A 15,917-nucleotide genomic window follows, 5' to 3' on the forward strand; every position below is an offset into this window, starting at 1 on the left:
GGCTGAAAACAATGTTAAGCTGGCAAAAGAGTTGGTAGTTAGTGGACTGATAGGATGCTAACAGCGACTGTAATAGATGCTGTTGTGCCTGGTCAGAGCTCCTTCATGGGGCTGGCGCCCGTCCTTCAGCGGGGAGGGACACTGGCGGACTGCCAGCCCCAGCTGCACTTTTCTCCCTAGGTTTGCCCTCAGACCTTGGGAGTTCTCTTGTCTGGAAATGCCTAGAGGGTTTTGTAAAACTTCTGACACTTTAACTGAGTGATCTGGGGTTACACAAGCCCTGTCTCCTTACCTCAAGGTAGAATAACCCTGGAGGGCCATTTATGCTAACAACTTGCAGGATCAGACTAAAGCTGGATTTCATCCAGGAAGACCCCCAGGTTTCTTCTTCTACCCTATAGTGCTTCTCTCACCCCCAGGGGTTTCTCCTGAGAGCCCTTCCGCATAAATCACATGCACATAAACCCTCTTCTCAGTCTCTGCTTGTAGGGGACCTGACCTCAGGCCAGAAAGGTTTCAGGTAAGTGTCTAGTTAATTGTCCTGGAATAGGAAACCAAGATGTTTACAGCCTTAACATGCGTAAAGCTGCTTCAATGTCTTTAGATGTGATTTCAAAGCTGAATTTGATATGATTGTTTATTCTAATTACACAGTGACTTTTTGTTTAATATAAACAGTAACTTTGTTTCAGGTATTGAACTGATCCCTCAAGTGAGGATAGAAGATTTAAAGCAGATGAAGGTAAAGTTGCTGGGTCATATTGCCAGCACTCTTTTGTTCTATAGGTGAAGCGGTTGTATTTTTGTTTCTCACTGGCTTTAATCATTGTGGTAGTACTACACAAAACTTATTTGCTTTTTCCACAGGCTTACTTGAAGCATTTAAAGAAACAGCAGAAAGAGCTCAATTCTTTAAAGAAGAAACATGCAAAGGTACACTGTTTTGTGTGTGCGGGCAGCATGAGTGTGCCGCTCTGGATGCTGGTTTCTGTGTTTTCCCCTTTAAGCTCTCTGATGGAAGCAGCTCAGCCAAAACAGCTGCTGAGAAACTGATACCAGCCAACTGGCCAGCAGGACCTTCATTTTAACTGGTTAGAAATGAAATTTTAAAAGATATTCCATTTGGTATTGTCGGTCACTGATTTCTAATCTGCATTTCTAATGGTTATTTCAGAAGCATAACAAAGCTTCACCCTTTTCAAACTTGTTGAGTAATATGACAAAATTGTTGAGTAATATCTGTCACCTGACTATTGAAAACCAACTCATAGTCTTAGCTTCTGGGTACTAAAATTCTTTGAGTCTCTAGCAAACAGTTTGCCACACACAGTGCATCAGGAGAGATGCCGGTCAGCTCCAAACTTCTCAGCCAGGGGACCTGGAGAGAGCTCTTCTTACTTCCCCCATTATGTAAACTCTGCTTGGTGGCCTACTTCTGAAATATTGTTGTTCCTACTTATAGGAAGTGGTCTTTGGACAGTAATCATGACCCCATGCACTGCAGCACAGGCTTCCCTGTCCTTCACCATCTCCTGGAGTTTACTCAAACTCATGTCCATCAAGTTGGTGATGTCATCCAACCATCTCATCCTCTGTCATCCCCTTCTCCTCCTGCCTTCAACCTTTCACAGCATCAGGGTCTTTTCTAATGATTCAGCACTTCACATCAGGTGGCCAAAGTTATTGGAGCTTCAGCTTCAGCATCAGACCTTCCAGTGAATATTCAGAACTGATTTCCTTTAGGATTGACTGGTTTGATCTCTTTACAGTCCAAAGGACTCTCAAGGGTCTTCTCCAACACCACAGTTCAAAAGCATCAATTCTTCAGCACTCAGCCTTCTTTATGGTTCAACTCTCATATCCATACATGACTACCAGCAAAACCATAGCTTTGACTATACAGACATTTGTTAGCAGAGTAATGCTTTTTAATACGCTGTATAGGTTTGTCATAGCTTTTCTTCCAAGGAGCAAGTGTCTTTTAGTTTCATGGCTGCAATCACCATCTGCAGTGATTTTGCAGCCTAAGAAAATAAAGTCTGTCACTGTTTCTATTGTTTCCCCATCTATTTGCCATGAAGTGATGGAACCAGATGCCATGATGTTAGTTTTTTGAATGTTGAGTTTTAAGTCAGCTTTTTCACTCTCCTCTTTCACTTTCATCAAGAGGCTCTTTAGTTCCTCTTCACTTTCTGCCATAAGGCTGGTGTCATTTGCATATATGAGGTTATTGATATTTCTCCCTATGATCATGATTCTAGCTTGTGCTTCATCCAGCCCAGCATTTTGCATGGTGTACTCTGCCTATAAGTTAAATAAGCAGGGTGACAATATACAGCCTTGACGTACTCCTTTCCCAACTTGGAACCAACCCGTTGTTCCATGTCCAGTTCTAACTGTTGCTTCTTGACCTGCATACAGATTTCTCAGGAGGCAGGTAAAGTGGTCTGGTATTCTCATCTCTTGAAGAATTTTCCACAGTTTGTTGTGATCCACATAGTCAAAGGCTTTAATGTAGTCAATGAAACAGAAGCAGATGTTTTTCTGAAATTATCTTGCTTTCTCTATGATCCTATGGATGTCATCAATTTGATTTCTGTTTCCTCTGCCTTTTCCAAATCCACCTTGAACATCTGAAAGTTCTCGGTTCACATACTGTAGAAGCCTAACTTGAGAATTTGGGGCATTACTTTACTAGCATGTGAGATGAGTACAATTGTGTGGTAGTTTGAACATTCTTTGGCATTGTCTTTCTTTGGGATCTGAATGAAAACTGACCTTTTCCAGTCCTGTAGCCACTGCTGAGTTTTCCAAATTTGCTGGCCTATTGAGTGCAGCACTTTAACAGCATCATTTAAGGTTTGAAATAGAAATCCAAGATTTGAAAGAATCCAAGTTTCCTTCATTTGTCAAAACAACCTTGAGCTTCTTGGAGCCCCACATTATAATAGAACCAAAACTTAAAAGGAGATTTTAAATCTCCGTAAATCCTTCCATCTAAATCTGTGTGAACTTTCATAACAGCCTTAGTGTACCTTTTTTGGAGGAAGCCTTCTAAATTCCTTAGGTCACATCATAGAGCCATATTGCACAGTGCTTGCCCAATGCTTTTCAGAATGCTTTTTGGAAGCATTTCTCAGCAGGCAAATGCATTTCATGACTTGTTTTCCATATCCACATGTACTTCAGAAGTTTAAGTCACAAATGTATGATTATAAACTTATGAATGAATTCCTTCTCTGACATTAAATACACAGGGGACCCTCTTTTCTATTCAGCCTGCTTTGCCAGTGTAATTACCAAACTCAGAATTCTATAATCTTTTGTATAAAGCTACTATTACTAATAAGGCTGATGTTTATTTAATGCCACTTTTTTGCTATATATTTTATATACATTCTTAAATCCTCACAATGTGCTTGAAACCCAAATCATTCCATCCACATTTCAAGCATGAATGAAATGAAATTCAGAGAAGCGAGTTCCTTGCCAACAGCAAGACAACTGGTTTATGCTAGTTGTAACTGAAGTGCTTTTCATCTATTTTCACTCTCCCAAAGCCTTTGCAAATAATTATTTTCAAATAATTAAACCTTCCTCTCTACAAACTTTCTGTAATTTTTGAGTCTATAGTAGTTCCCTAATACTTCCCACTATCTCATCTGAGCCAACTTTTAAGATTAAGGCTATATAGGAATATTTACTTGCCTAATATATACTGAGGTCTACTCAGCTAACACGTTTGTCCTTAAAAGTGAAAAGGGAGAAACTGATGAAGGAGGTGGGTGGATGGGGTTGAATCTGTTACCACAGGACACACTTAGTGCCTGATAGCCATTTGATCCTAACTCTGATTTTTCTTTCTGTCAGCACGTATCAAATGGTAAAACTAGCTAATATATACTGAGGTTTATTTAAGCATTTTTTCTTAGGTATTTTATAGCAATTATATAAAAGAGTACTTTAATTACATTAATGTATTACCTGTATCAATTAGCTTTTGCTGGGTAACAAACTACCCCCAAATGTAGTGAATTTGAAAGCAACCATTTATTTGGCTCATAATTTTGCGGGTCAGCAGTTTGGGCTGGGTTCTTCTGGTCTCGGCTAAGCTCACTCCTGTCTGCTGTCACGTGGCAGATGTGGGAAGCTGGATGACTTAGCAAGACCTCTGCTGAGTCCTTTCCTCTCTGCCCTCTGTGGTCTCTCATCTTCAGCAGTGGTCCAGACTTGTCCACATGGCAGGGATCCCAAGATCCCAGCCTCAGCTCAGAACTGCACAGCATCACTTCTACCTCCTTCTCGTGGCTACAGCGGGTCACGAGGTTGGACCAGGTTCAAGCGATGAGGACTCTACTTGGAGGAGGAACCACAAAGATTGCAGAGGGGATTGGATGTGGAGAAGGAGAACATGGTGACCCTTTTTGCAACAGTCTCCAGCCATTTGCCAGATGAGATAATTTACTTTAAAAGAAACACAGCCTCACTAAATCACCTAGCCTTTAGATGACGGAGCCAGGATTTGGATCAAAATTCTCAGACTCCAGAGCTCAAGCTCTGCGTCACTGTATTGAGTTACCTCTGAATTTTCCAGCATTAGTCTTTATTTCCACACATCTTCTTTATGGTCCTAGTGAAAGATTTTTGTTTGTTTGTTGAAGTACAGTTGATTTTCAATGCTATGTTAATTACTGCTGTATAGCAAAGTGATTTTGATATAGGTGTGTGTGTGTGTGTATTCTTTTAAAAATGTTTTCTTTTCCGCTATGGTTTGTCACACGACACTGAGAATACTTCCCTGTATTATACAGTAAGACCTTGTTGTTTGTAAAAGTTTTCTAAGAGCAATCATAAATCTCCAGGGCACAAATATCTTGGCATCTTTTGGACTACTTTTTCCACAAATGATCCTTGGACCAAGAGCTGGAGGCTTCATAAAAAAATGCATATTCTTGTTCCCCCTAGAGACTTTGTGATCATCTCCATGGGGAAGTCTAGGAAATACATTTTTAATAAACTCTTTTCCTACTGCTGCTACGTCGCTTCAGTTGTGTCCAACTCATAGTCCACCAGGCTCCTCTGTCCTTTGGATTCTCTTTCAAGAATACTGGAGTGGATTGCATGCCTTCCTCCAGGGGATCTTCTCAACTCAGGGATCGAACCCACATTTCTTATGTCTCCAGTGCCTGCATTGGCAGGCAGGTTCTTTACCACAAGTGCCACCTGGGAAGCCTGAAGCTCCTCTCCTATGCACACTAAATTTTGAAAACTGTTTCTTTAGGAGTATTATTTAACACATTTTACTGTTCCTCAGTGGAAATCCCACTAATGGCCTGCAAGGTACAGAGCTGGCCTCCCTTAAAAATGGATTTTGCCCTGTTGTCAAGCAATAGTGAGAATTAACTCGCCCAGCCTTCCTATGAAACAATGTTTATATAATGCTTTCTAATAGTTATGATACCATCTAAGATGGAATAAAGTTTGCCACCGCACAGGCGTGGCTTATGAACTGCCCTAATGAGGAGGGAGGGTGGCCTGGGCTGCACCTTCCAAGCCCAGCACCGGCCACCATGCACATGCCGCCAGGAGCAGAGAGCAGCACTTGGTTCATGTGCAGTGACTGCAGGGCGCGCTCAGCTTCTACATATCAGCCTGAGGAAATCCTTTCTCTTCTCGTAAAGGGAAGCAGAGAATGTGGTTCCTTAACCAAGTCATTTAAGCAATGTACAGTCCATAAGAGAGCCTATTTCCAAACTTGAAGGTTAGCTGCAGGATGCAGAAGAAATAGTGGTGTGTCAAGGAGGATCTGCCATTTCTAAAAGAAAGCCAAAGAAATAAGTGTGAATCCCAATCTATACACTATTGATCAATTCAGTCGCTCAGTCGTGTCTGACTCTGCGACCCCATGGACTGCAGCACACCAGGCTTCCCTGTCAATCACCAACTCCCAGAGCTTACTCAAACTCAGGTCCATCCAGTCGGTGATGCCATCCAACCATCTCATCCTCCGTCCTCCCCTTCTCCTCCTGCCTTCAAACTTTCCCAGCATCAGGGTCTTTTCCAATGAGTCAGTTCTTCACATCAGGTGGCCAAAGTATTGGAGTTTCAACTTCAGCATCAGTCCTTCCAATGAACACCCAGGACTGACCTCCTTTAGGATGGACTGGTTGAATCTCCTTGCAGTCCAAGGGACTCTCAAGAGTCTTCTCCAGCCCCACAGTTCAAAAGCATCAATTCTTTGGCGCTCAGCTTTCTTTATAGTCCAACTCTCATATCCATACCTGACCACTGGAAAAACCACAGCCTTGACTAGACAGACCTTTGTTGGCAAAGTAATGTCTCTGCTTTTTAATATGCTGTCTAGGTTGGTCATAGCTTTTCTTCCAAGGAGCAAGCATCTTTTAATTCATGGCTACTGTCACCATCTGCAGTAATTTGGGAGTCCAAAAAAAGGCTCTTTAGTTCTTCTTGATACACTATTGATATTAAATATAAAGTAGATAGCTAATGAGACCTACTGAATGGCTCAGGGCACTCTGCTCAGTGCTCTGTAATGAAGGAAATCCAAAAGTGAAGGGATGTATGTAAATGTGTAGCTGAGTCACTTTGCTCTACAGCAGAAACTACACAACATTGTAAAGCAACTCTACTCCAATTTAAAAAAAAAGAGAGAGATGATATCTGCTGTTGGAATCATGGGATGAGAAGGCAGCAGTAATGGCCATCCTAGCCCTGAATATAGTGGAGATGCTAGCATGCCTAGTTTGGAGGAAATGGCGATGGTCAGATGTTTTTGACCCTCTCATTGCAGTTGGCAGTGAAATGCTACTTGTCTCTCACTTTCTGTAACAACCTCTTCACTTTGAAATGGAAACTAAGGAAATGGTTTTTCAAGTGTCCATTAGATGAGACACAGAAAGAGCAGAACGAAGGAGCCGTGATCCCAAACAAACCCAGGGCTCATCTGGGCCCAGAGCTAGAGTTGCTTTTGCTAAGATACAGGGATGATTTTCAATTGTCAGATGTGGTCCAGCCTGAGAGCAAAACATTTAAACCCAAAGTTAAATAAATATTCCCAATAATACATTGGAAGAGGAATTCCAAATCAATGGAAGTAAAAGAAGTAAATGAAGGAAGTCGGTCCTGAGTGGAAAACAGGGAGCCCTCATTCCTGTCCAGAGGGCAAGTCAGACTCAGTTCCCACCTCTGGTGTCTTGAGAGTCTGTAAGCCACCTTCATTCTCTAAAGGAGAATCGTAGAATCAGGTCATATGTGAACCTCCTCTTCTTTAAATATTGACACTAAGACAGACTTTTTCTGAAATACCATGTAGGCTGAAAAAAAATGGGATGCATCTCCTGGACCACCAGTTTGCAATATCACCACTAAATGAGTCAAATAAAATGCCTGAGAAACCAACTAAAATTTGACATTTCAGTAAAGCTGCTAATGGAAAATATAGTCTGTTAGGCAAGCAGTTTTTCTGATAACACACCAAGGCTGCTGTTAAACTCATCAAAGGTAATTCATGATAAGAAGTCAGTAACAGACCTACAGCTCTGTCATGTAGTAGAAATGAGCAGAAACACAGCAACCACCCGCAGAGACAGCCTGCTGGTCATCTCAGAGGTGTGTGCGGAGCAAGCACTGTTTACTCAGATGCCTCAGCATCACTTGTGGGGTGAGAATTTAAGCCTAGAGTCACAGCAGGCAAAAGAATGAATTGCAGCAGACGTTTTTCACAAAAGAAGCTGAATTTAACCTACATGTCCATCGGCCAATGAATGGACAAGGAAGTTGTGGTACATATACACAGTGGAATATTACTCGGCTATAAAAAAAAGAATGCATTTGAGTCAGTTATAATGACGTGGATGAAACTGGAGCCTATTATACAGAGTGAAGTAAGCCAGAAAGAGAAGCACCTAATACAGTATATTAATGCATTTATATATATATGGAATTTAGGAAGACAGTAATGATGACTCTATATGCAAGACAGCAAAAGAGACACAGATATAAAGAACAAACTTTTGGGCTCTGTGGGAGAGGGAGAGGGTGGGATGATGTGAGAGAATAACATTGAAACATGTACATTACCATATGTGAAATAGATCACCAGTGCCTGCATTGGTAAATCAATGCACTCAAAGCCAGTGCACTGGGAAAACCCAGAGGGATGAGATGGGGAGGGAGGTGGGAGGGGGATTCAGGAAGGGGACACATGTGCACCGTGGCTGATTCATGTCGAAGCATGGCAAAAACCACCACAATATTGTATAGTAATTAGCCTCCAATTAAAATAAGTAAATTAACTTTTAAAAAAGAGAAGCTGAAACTACTCTTAACTTTGATAGAAACATATACAAATTCTACTAAAAAGCTGCACATTTATTTCCCCAAAATGTCCTGATTAAGACTGACTTTTTTTTTTAATTTTTCATTTATTTTTATTAGTTGGAGGCTAATTACTTTACAATATTGTAGTGGGTTTTGTCATACATTGACATGAATCAGCCATGGATTTACATGTATTCCCCATCCCGATCCCCCCTTCCACCTCCCTCTCCACCCGATTCCTCTGGGTCTTCCCATTGCACCAGCCCCGAGCACTTGTCTCATGCATCCAAACTGGGCTGGTGATCTGTTACACCCTAGATAACATACATGTTTCGATGTTGTTCTCTTGAAACATCCCACCCTCGCCTTCTCCCACAGAGTCCAAAAGTCTGTTCTGTACATTTGTGTCTCTTTTTCTGTTTTGCGTATAGGGTTATCGTTACCATCTTTCTAAATTCCCTATATATGCGTTAGTATACTGTATTGGTCTTTATCTTTCTGGCTTACTTCAGTCTGTATAATGGGCTCCAGTTTCATCCATCTCATTAGAACTGATTCAAATGAATTCTTTTTAATGGCTGAGTACTTTTAAGTCAGTGTATTTTAATTTTGGTACTCTTGACCTGAATGAATGAAAAACTCTCTTCCATAGGGTCTCATAACTCAGTTAAACACCAAAAACATAAAATCAATGATAGGTGGTGTTTATCGTTACTGTTGTTTGTTGTTTTTAGCTAAATAAGCCTAGAGATAATTTCCTGGCTCCTCTATTTTGTACAACAGGAAGCTGAGGCTTGCCCCCCATCCTTTGGTGATCAGTAATTAAGACCTTGTTCCTTTGTGAAAGAAGTGATGTCTGGGAACCAGATTATCCCAAAACTTCAATCTTTCCTGGCTACTACACAGGGATAGTTTTGAGCACAGAGAGATAACTTTTCAAGGCCAGTTTTTTGTCATGTGTAGTCATTGTAATCATTTTAATTCAATATGCTTATAATTTTTAAAATTATTTCTATATACATTAGGTAACTTGCAGCTCATAACCCTGAATTACATTGGGCAAACAGATCTTGTTCAGTTTTCTAATAAAGAAATTGAGACCTGGAAAGATTTATATATGTTGCCCAAGGCCTCTGGGGTAATTATGGACTGAGTTGGGACTGGAATCCGAGTCCTCTTGCTGCTCTCCCATGCCATTAATTTTTTTTATTCATGCAGCAAATATTTATTGTATCTACTTTGTACCCAGCATTGGGCTCTGTGCTGGCAAGAAAAGGAGACTTGTAGAGTATGTCTTATATACGTGACTCCATCATGAATGCCTCTGTGTGCACACACCCGCATTCCTGTATCTAATGGGGGAATTAGGGCTCACCACACTGCTTCCTTAAGCAGTGGTCTGTGCCAGCTTATTTCCAACCCTCAGAGCCTCTTTTTTTTCTTGTACTACACTAGAATATATAAAGAAGCAATCTTTTCCTCCCTCCTTTCAGTGATATTTGTAAGAGACACAGGAACGTAGCACTTCTCAGTTCAGTTGCTCAGTCGTGTCCGACTCTTTGCAACCCTGTGAACTGCAGCACGCCAGGCCTCCCTGTCCGTCACCAACTCCTGGAGCCTACTCAAACTCAGGTCCATCGAGTCAGTGATGCCATCCAGCCATCTCATCCTCTGTCATCCCCTTCTCCTGCCTTCAATCTTCCTCAGCATCAGGGTCTTTTCCAATGAGTCAGTTCTTCACATCAGGTGGCCAAAGTATTGGAGTTTCAGCTTCAGCATCAGTCCTTCCAATGAACACCCAGGACTGATCTCCTTTAGAATGGACTGGTTGGATCTCCTTGCAGTCCAAGGGACTCTCAAGAGTCTTCTCCAACACCACAGTTCAAAAGCATCAATTCTTTGGCGCTCAGCTTTCTTTATAGTCCAACTCTCATATCCATACCTGACCACTGGAAAAACCACAGCCTTGACTAGACAGACCTTTGTTGGCAAAGTAATGTCTCTGCTTTTTAATAGGCTGTCTAGGTTGGTCATAGCTTTTCTTCCAAGGAGCAAGCGTCTTTTACTTTCATGGCTGCAGTCACCATCTGCAGTGATTTTGTAGCCCAAGAAAGTAAAATCTGTCACTTTTTCTATTGTTTTTCCATTTATTTGCCGTGAAGTTATGGGGCCAGATGCCATGATGTTAGTTTTCTGAATGTTGAGCTTTCAGCCAGCTTTTTCACTCTCCTCTTTCACTTTCATCAAGAGGCTTTTTAGTTCCTCTTCACATTCTGCCATAAGGATGGTATAATCTGCATATCTGAGATTATTGATATTTCTCCCAGCAATCTTGATTCCAGCTTGTGCTTCATCCAGCCCGGTGTTTCTCATGATGTACTCTGCATATAAGCTAAATAAGAAGGGTGATAATATACAGCCTTGATGTCCTCCTTTCCCAATTTGGAACCAGTTTGTTCCATGTCTGGTAGCACCTCTAGGATGTTTTATTCTAGACTTACATGCATGTGTGCTCAGTCACTTCATTCATGTCCAAGTCTTTGTGATCCCATGAACTGTAGCTCGCCAGCCTCCTCTGTCCATGGGATTTTCCAAGCAAGAATATAGGAGTGGGTTGCCTTCCCTCCTCCAGGGGATCTTCCCAACCCAGGGATCAAACTTGTGTCTGCCTGCATCTCTTGCATTGCCGGCAGATTCTTTACCCACTGAGCCACCTAGGAAGCCCCTAGACTTACAGAGCCCATTATTTAGTTGTCCAGGAAAATTAATACATGTGCAGACAGGCATGATGTTTATTAAATCTTTTAAGGAAGGCTAGTATTTTTTAGTGTTTTCCCCCCATAACAGTGCAGAAGTAGCTAAATCCACTTAAATAAGGATACATCAACATGTCAATCTATTCTTGGGGTAGTGTGTTAAACTTGAAGGAAAGGTTTATTGATTTAATTTCATTGGCTGTTCTCTCAGGTCACTCTGCATGTTTTCATGAGGATCAAATAATATAAGTAGATTTGTATGTCACCATATTTTGAATCAGACAGGAAGGCCTAGTGTGCTGCAGTCCATGAGGTCACAAAAAATCAGACACAACTTGGCAACTGAACAGCAACATATTTTGAATAAGGCTTAATAAGCATTTGAAATATGATTTATATTGTATTTACTCTTAATCCTAACAACCCACTAAAGTAGGTATCACTATCCCAATTATAAAGATGGACAGACTGAGATTAAGTGGCTTGTCCCAAGACCTGAGACTGTTCACATCCTTAATCCAATGCAGAAGACCTGACTGAAATGTGTTTATAACACTCAAGAGCATATATTGGGTTGGCCAAAGAACCCAGATGAACTTTTTGGCCAGCCCAGTACTAGGACTAGATTGGTACTAGGACTAGATTTATCAGCTCTTCCAACCACAAATTAAGCAAGACATTGTTACATGTAATTCTCTGACCCCAAATCCAGAGCAAAGTAACATCATCTAGGGCCACCCCATTGTCCCTGTTTCTAGAGCCTATTCCAAGAACCCATCACCACCTTCCTCTACACCGTCTCCCAAAGGCATTTATCAACCTGGCAGGAAGGTTAGGACTGGCTGCGCCAATGCCTTTCTGAAGAATTGATGTACATGTGAACTGTAGATCAACTCCTGTGTTAACTCACTAGCAACACTGGGAAATTAAGGAAATCTTGGTAAGGTTCAAAATCCCTTCCCCATTTATATTTTATGAAATCTTTAAAGATATTCATGAATTAGGTTCAAGGTGATTTTCTTAGAAAGAGAATCAATTTTTAAAAATTAAGTCACTAACTTTTGTTGCACACCTAATTTTTTTAACTAGTTTATTTATTTTAATTGGAGGCTAATTACTTTACAATGTTGTGGTGGTTTTTGCCATGCATCAACATGAATTAGCCACAAGTGCACATGTGTCCCCATCCTAACCGCCCCCTCCCCACCCCATCCCTCTGGGTTGTCTCAGAGCACCAGCTTTGAGTGCCCTGCTTCATGAATTGAACTTGCACTGGTCATCTGTTTTACGTATGATAATATACATGTTTCAGTGCTGTTTCTCAAATCCCACCCTCACCTTCTCCCACAAAGTCCAAAAGTCTGTCCTTTACATCTGTGCCTCTTTTGCTGTCTTGCATATAGGATCATCACTACCACCTTTCTAAATTTCATATATATGCGTTAGTATACTGCATTGGTGTTTCTCTTTCTGACTTCACTCTGTATAATGGCTTCATCCACCTCATTAGGACTGACTCAAATGTGTTCTTTTTTATAGCTGAGTAATGTCCCATGGTGTATCTGTACCACAACTTCCTTATGCATTCGCCTGCTGATGGGCATCTAGATTGCTTCCATGTCCTAGCTATTGTAAATAGTGCTGTGATGAACATTGGGGTACATGTGTCTCTTTCAGATCTGATTTCCTCAGTGTGAATGCCCAGCAGTGGGATTGCTGGGCCATATGGCAGTTCTATTTCCAGTTTTTTAAGAAATCTCCACACTGTTCTCCATAGCGGCTGTACTAGTTTGCATTCCCACCAGCAGTGTAAGAGGGTTCCCTTTTCTCCACACCCTCTCCAGCATTTATCGTTTGTAGACTTAGATGGCGGCCATTCTGACCAGCGTGAGATGGTACCTCATTGTGGCTTTGATTTGAATTTCTCTAATAATGAGTGATGTTGAGCATCTTTTCACGTGTTTGTTAGCCATTTGTATGTCTTCTTTGGACACACTTTAAAAAGTAAGCAAAAGCAAACATGGCCATGACGGTGGCTGTATAAGCTAAATATGGTCTACCCATTCCAGACTTTAATATCATCTCATTTCTCTAAGTTTCTCAAGAGTAATACTGGGATATTACATTAAGCATCATCTTGGAGTGAATATTACTGATAGTAATATTTTCCTCTGTGTTTAGGGGCTGAGCAGCTAAAGAATCTGATTTCATTAAGTCCCTGGATATGGCCAAATTATCAGGAAAAAGTAATGTTCATAGAGAAATACTTATTTTCAAAGTCTTTCAGCCCATTTCAGTGATTAGAGGAAGCAGATGGAGAAATATTTTAAATATCTGTAAAGCTGAAGACCAAGGCTCCTGAACATTCTGTCTTCCTTGTGAGTGCATCTTGACAAGGAAGCTGGCAAAAATATTAATTGTTAGGGATCCAAAATGAGCTGACAGTGAAACCACAATGGTAGTTCTCATTGTGTAATGACGGTGTTCACGAACTTCTAAAATGTCCCTGGTGTGTAGAAGCCATGCGACGCGATGAGTAGTTATATTCAGCATGTGGAAGAGAAGAAATGTGGTGGCCGAGTTTGCATTCTGGGCACTAGGCTGAGGAAGGGGCCGTGAACCAGTCAGATGACTCAGACAGCAGAGCAAAGGTGGACGGTGAGGGACTTCCCTGGTGGTGCAGAGGTCCAGACTGTTTGCTTTCAGTGCAGCGACGCGTGGCTTCCATTCCGCGTCAGGGCACTAAGATCCCACATGGTGCCTACAAAAAAGAAAAAGAAAAGAAGATGGATGGGTGGAGTTCTACAGAGCCATCTGTGCAGAGGAAAGAACTTTGGGGTGATTGGTGCTATCCGGCAGCGGGCAGGGATGCCTTTGGAGGGAGGCATGTTCATCGGACTGAGGCTGGAGAACCCCTTGTTGGCGAGGCCTTACGGGGATACAAGAAACTCTTGGGTTGGGTGGGAGATTGGAAGTCTTTGTGGCTCCCAGACTCAGTTACTTCTTGATTTGCAAGCCGAGACTCCACAGGCACTGGTGAAAGTTATGCCAGCCCAGTGTGGGCTGGAGTTTGCCAGCCTTGCTGCAAGTCTAACTCGCAACCACAAATTCTTTGCAGGAACACAGTACCATGCAGAAACTGCATTGCACGCAAGTTGACAAGATTGTGGCCCAGTACGACAAGGAGAAGCTGACGCATGAGAAAGTCCTGGAGAAGGCGATGAAGAAGAGAGGGTAAGCGCTGCTGGCTTCCTTCTGCAGGATTTCTGCCTTTTCATGTTCTGTCTCTTCCCACAGTTTAGCTGCCTGTTTAGGCCAAGGAGGAACTTAGTCTTAGCTGTGTTTTCATCATTAAAAATGATTTCAGGAAATAAGAGATCTACTAAGCTAAAGGGAGTGACTGAAGTGAAAAGAGGAGCTTTGTTCAAGTTCTACAGATGTTGGTTATGGAAATAATAACTGTGTCTTTCATGAGTTTTCCATGCAAGTACCTTTAAGGTGAATGGGGAGAGAAGGAAAGACAAAGTTGGGAAAACTCCAGAAATCATTTTGCACCACCAGGTAATAAATAATAAGGTTGATGTACTCAAGGGGGAAAAATTCCAGTTTTGATGTTTAATGTTTCAGGAATTTTTTGCTTATTCCAACAGCTGAAACTGTTGAATAAAACCTGTCATTGCATTTACTTTGAAAGAGTTTATCTAGAATTCAGCTAGGGAGATGTCTCTGTGATGTTGCAAGCTAACTGAATAACAGAGCAGGGAAAACACACACAGTGCCAGCCGTGAAGTGATCAGGTGGATGTTTAAAATGTGTCTCTCAGAGGCACTCTTCATTAATAATACGATGAAGCATTCTGACTTAGGCTATAATAAATCAGAGCATACATGCTGAAGACAGACGCTCAGGGCCCGTTCTGGTTTCAGCAATGATATGGATATTCCAAAAGGAAAAAATAATCACTGAAATAACCAGTAATGCCTGCTGGGCAATTGCCTGGTATATATTTCCTACTCACAATAGAGTAAGAAGCAAAAATTACCCCGTAGCGCCAAGAAATGCTATTTTTCTCCCTTGCTGGCATGTGTCAAAGACAAAAATCTGGCTTTACAACCAAAGTAGAAGAATTGAAAATTCACTTCAAGGCTGAGGTCCTGTTTTTCAGTTCTCTTCCTAAATAGTACATTATTGAATAAATGAAAAATAGCTTGAAGAACAGCAGGAACCAAAATGGAAACTGACAACAAATCCTTTACAATGAAATAATTGTGAGGTCTGAAATGGCTCTTTGTGTAGTGGTTGAATTGAGTAATCACGATACAGATGTTTTGTAAGGTGTGAATCTATTACTAGAAGAACCGAGGTTGCCCAGTGAGCCATGGCATCCCAGGTGTGATGAACTAATTGTCTTCACTGGAAGGCTTTGGAGCAAAGGCCTCTGGGAACGGGAAGATATCTCATGCTTGGCATGCATTTGCGGTTTTCCATTTTCAGGGGAAGCAATTGTCTTGAAATGAAGAAAGAAACAGAAATTAAAATTCAGACGCTGACATCAGATCACAAATCTAAGGTAAGAAAATGCCTATTTTTACAGCAACAACTTGGTAATTTTTTTTTGAAGCTGCACCCAGTTTTAATCAGAAATAACAGTAGCCTGGGACTGGTCTGGGCCCACTGGGTTAGAGAAGAGGCATTTCATGGAACACCTTTCCTTCACTGTAGACATATACTCACAGTGTCTATGTTGTCTGCCTAAGAGGCATCAGGAAAACAATACATGGATTAAAAGGAAATATTGTGTAGAATATAGAATTACTTCCC

At 41.4% G+C, this 15,917-nt stretch overlaps 1 protein-coding gene across 9 annotated transcripts in view; it reads left to right on the forward strand.

Annotated features, from left to right (window-relative positions):
• Window positions 1–15,917, forward strand: part of PLCB4 (phospholipase C beta 4) — a 452,949-nt gene that overhangs the window by 415,657 nt on the left and 21,375 nt on the right. For all 9 annotated transcript variants that reach the window (XM_043883530.1, XM_043883532.1, XM_043883529.1 and 6 more), the window contains 4 exons: window positions 693–742; window positions 868–933; window positions 14,215–14,330; window positions 15,591–15,666. In XM_043883530.1, the coding sequence (XP_043739465.1) occupies window positions 693–742; window positions 868–933; window positions 14,215–14,330; window positions 15,591–15,666 (308 nt within the window). The remainder of the gene's footprint in view (window positions 1–692; window positions 743–867; window positions 934–14,214; window positions 14,331–15,590; window positions 15,667–15,917) is intronic.

Source organism: Cervus elaphus, chromosome 23 (assembly GCF_910594005.1).
Source record: "Cervus elaphus chromosome 23, mCerEla1.1, whole genome shotgun sequence".
Taxonomy (NCBI): Eukaryota; Metazoa; Chordata; class Mammalia; order Artiodactyla; family Cervidae; genus Cervus; species Cervus elaphus.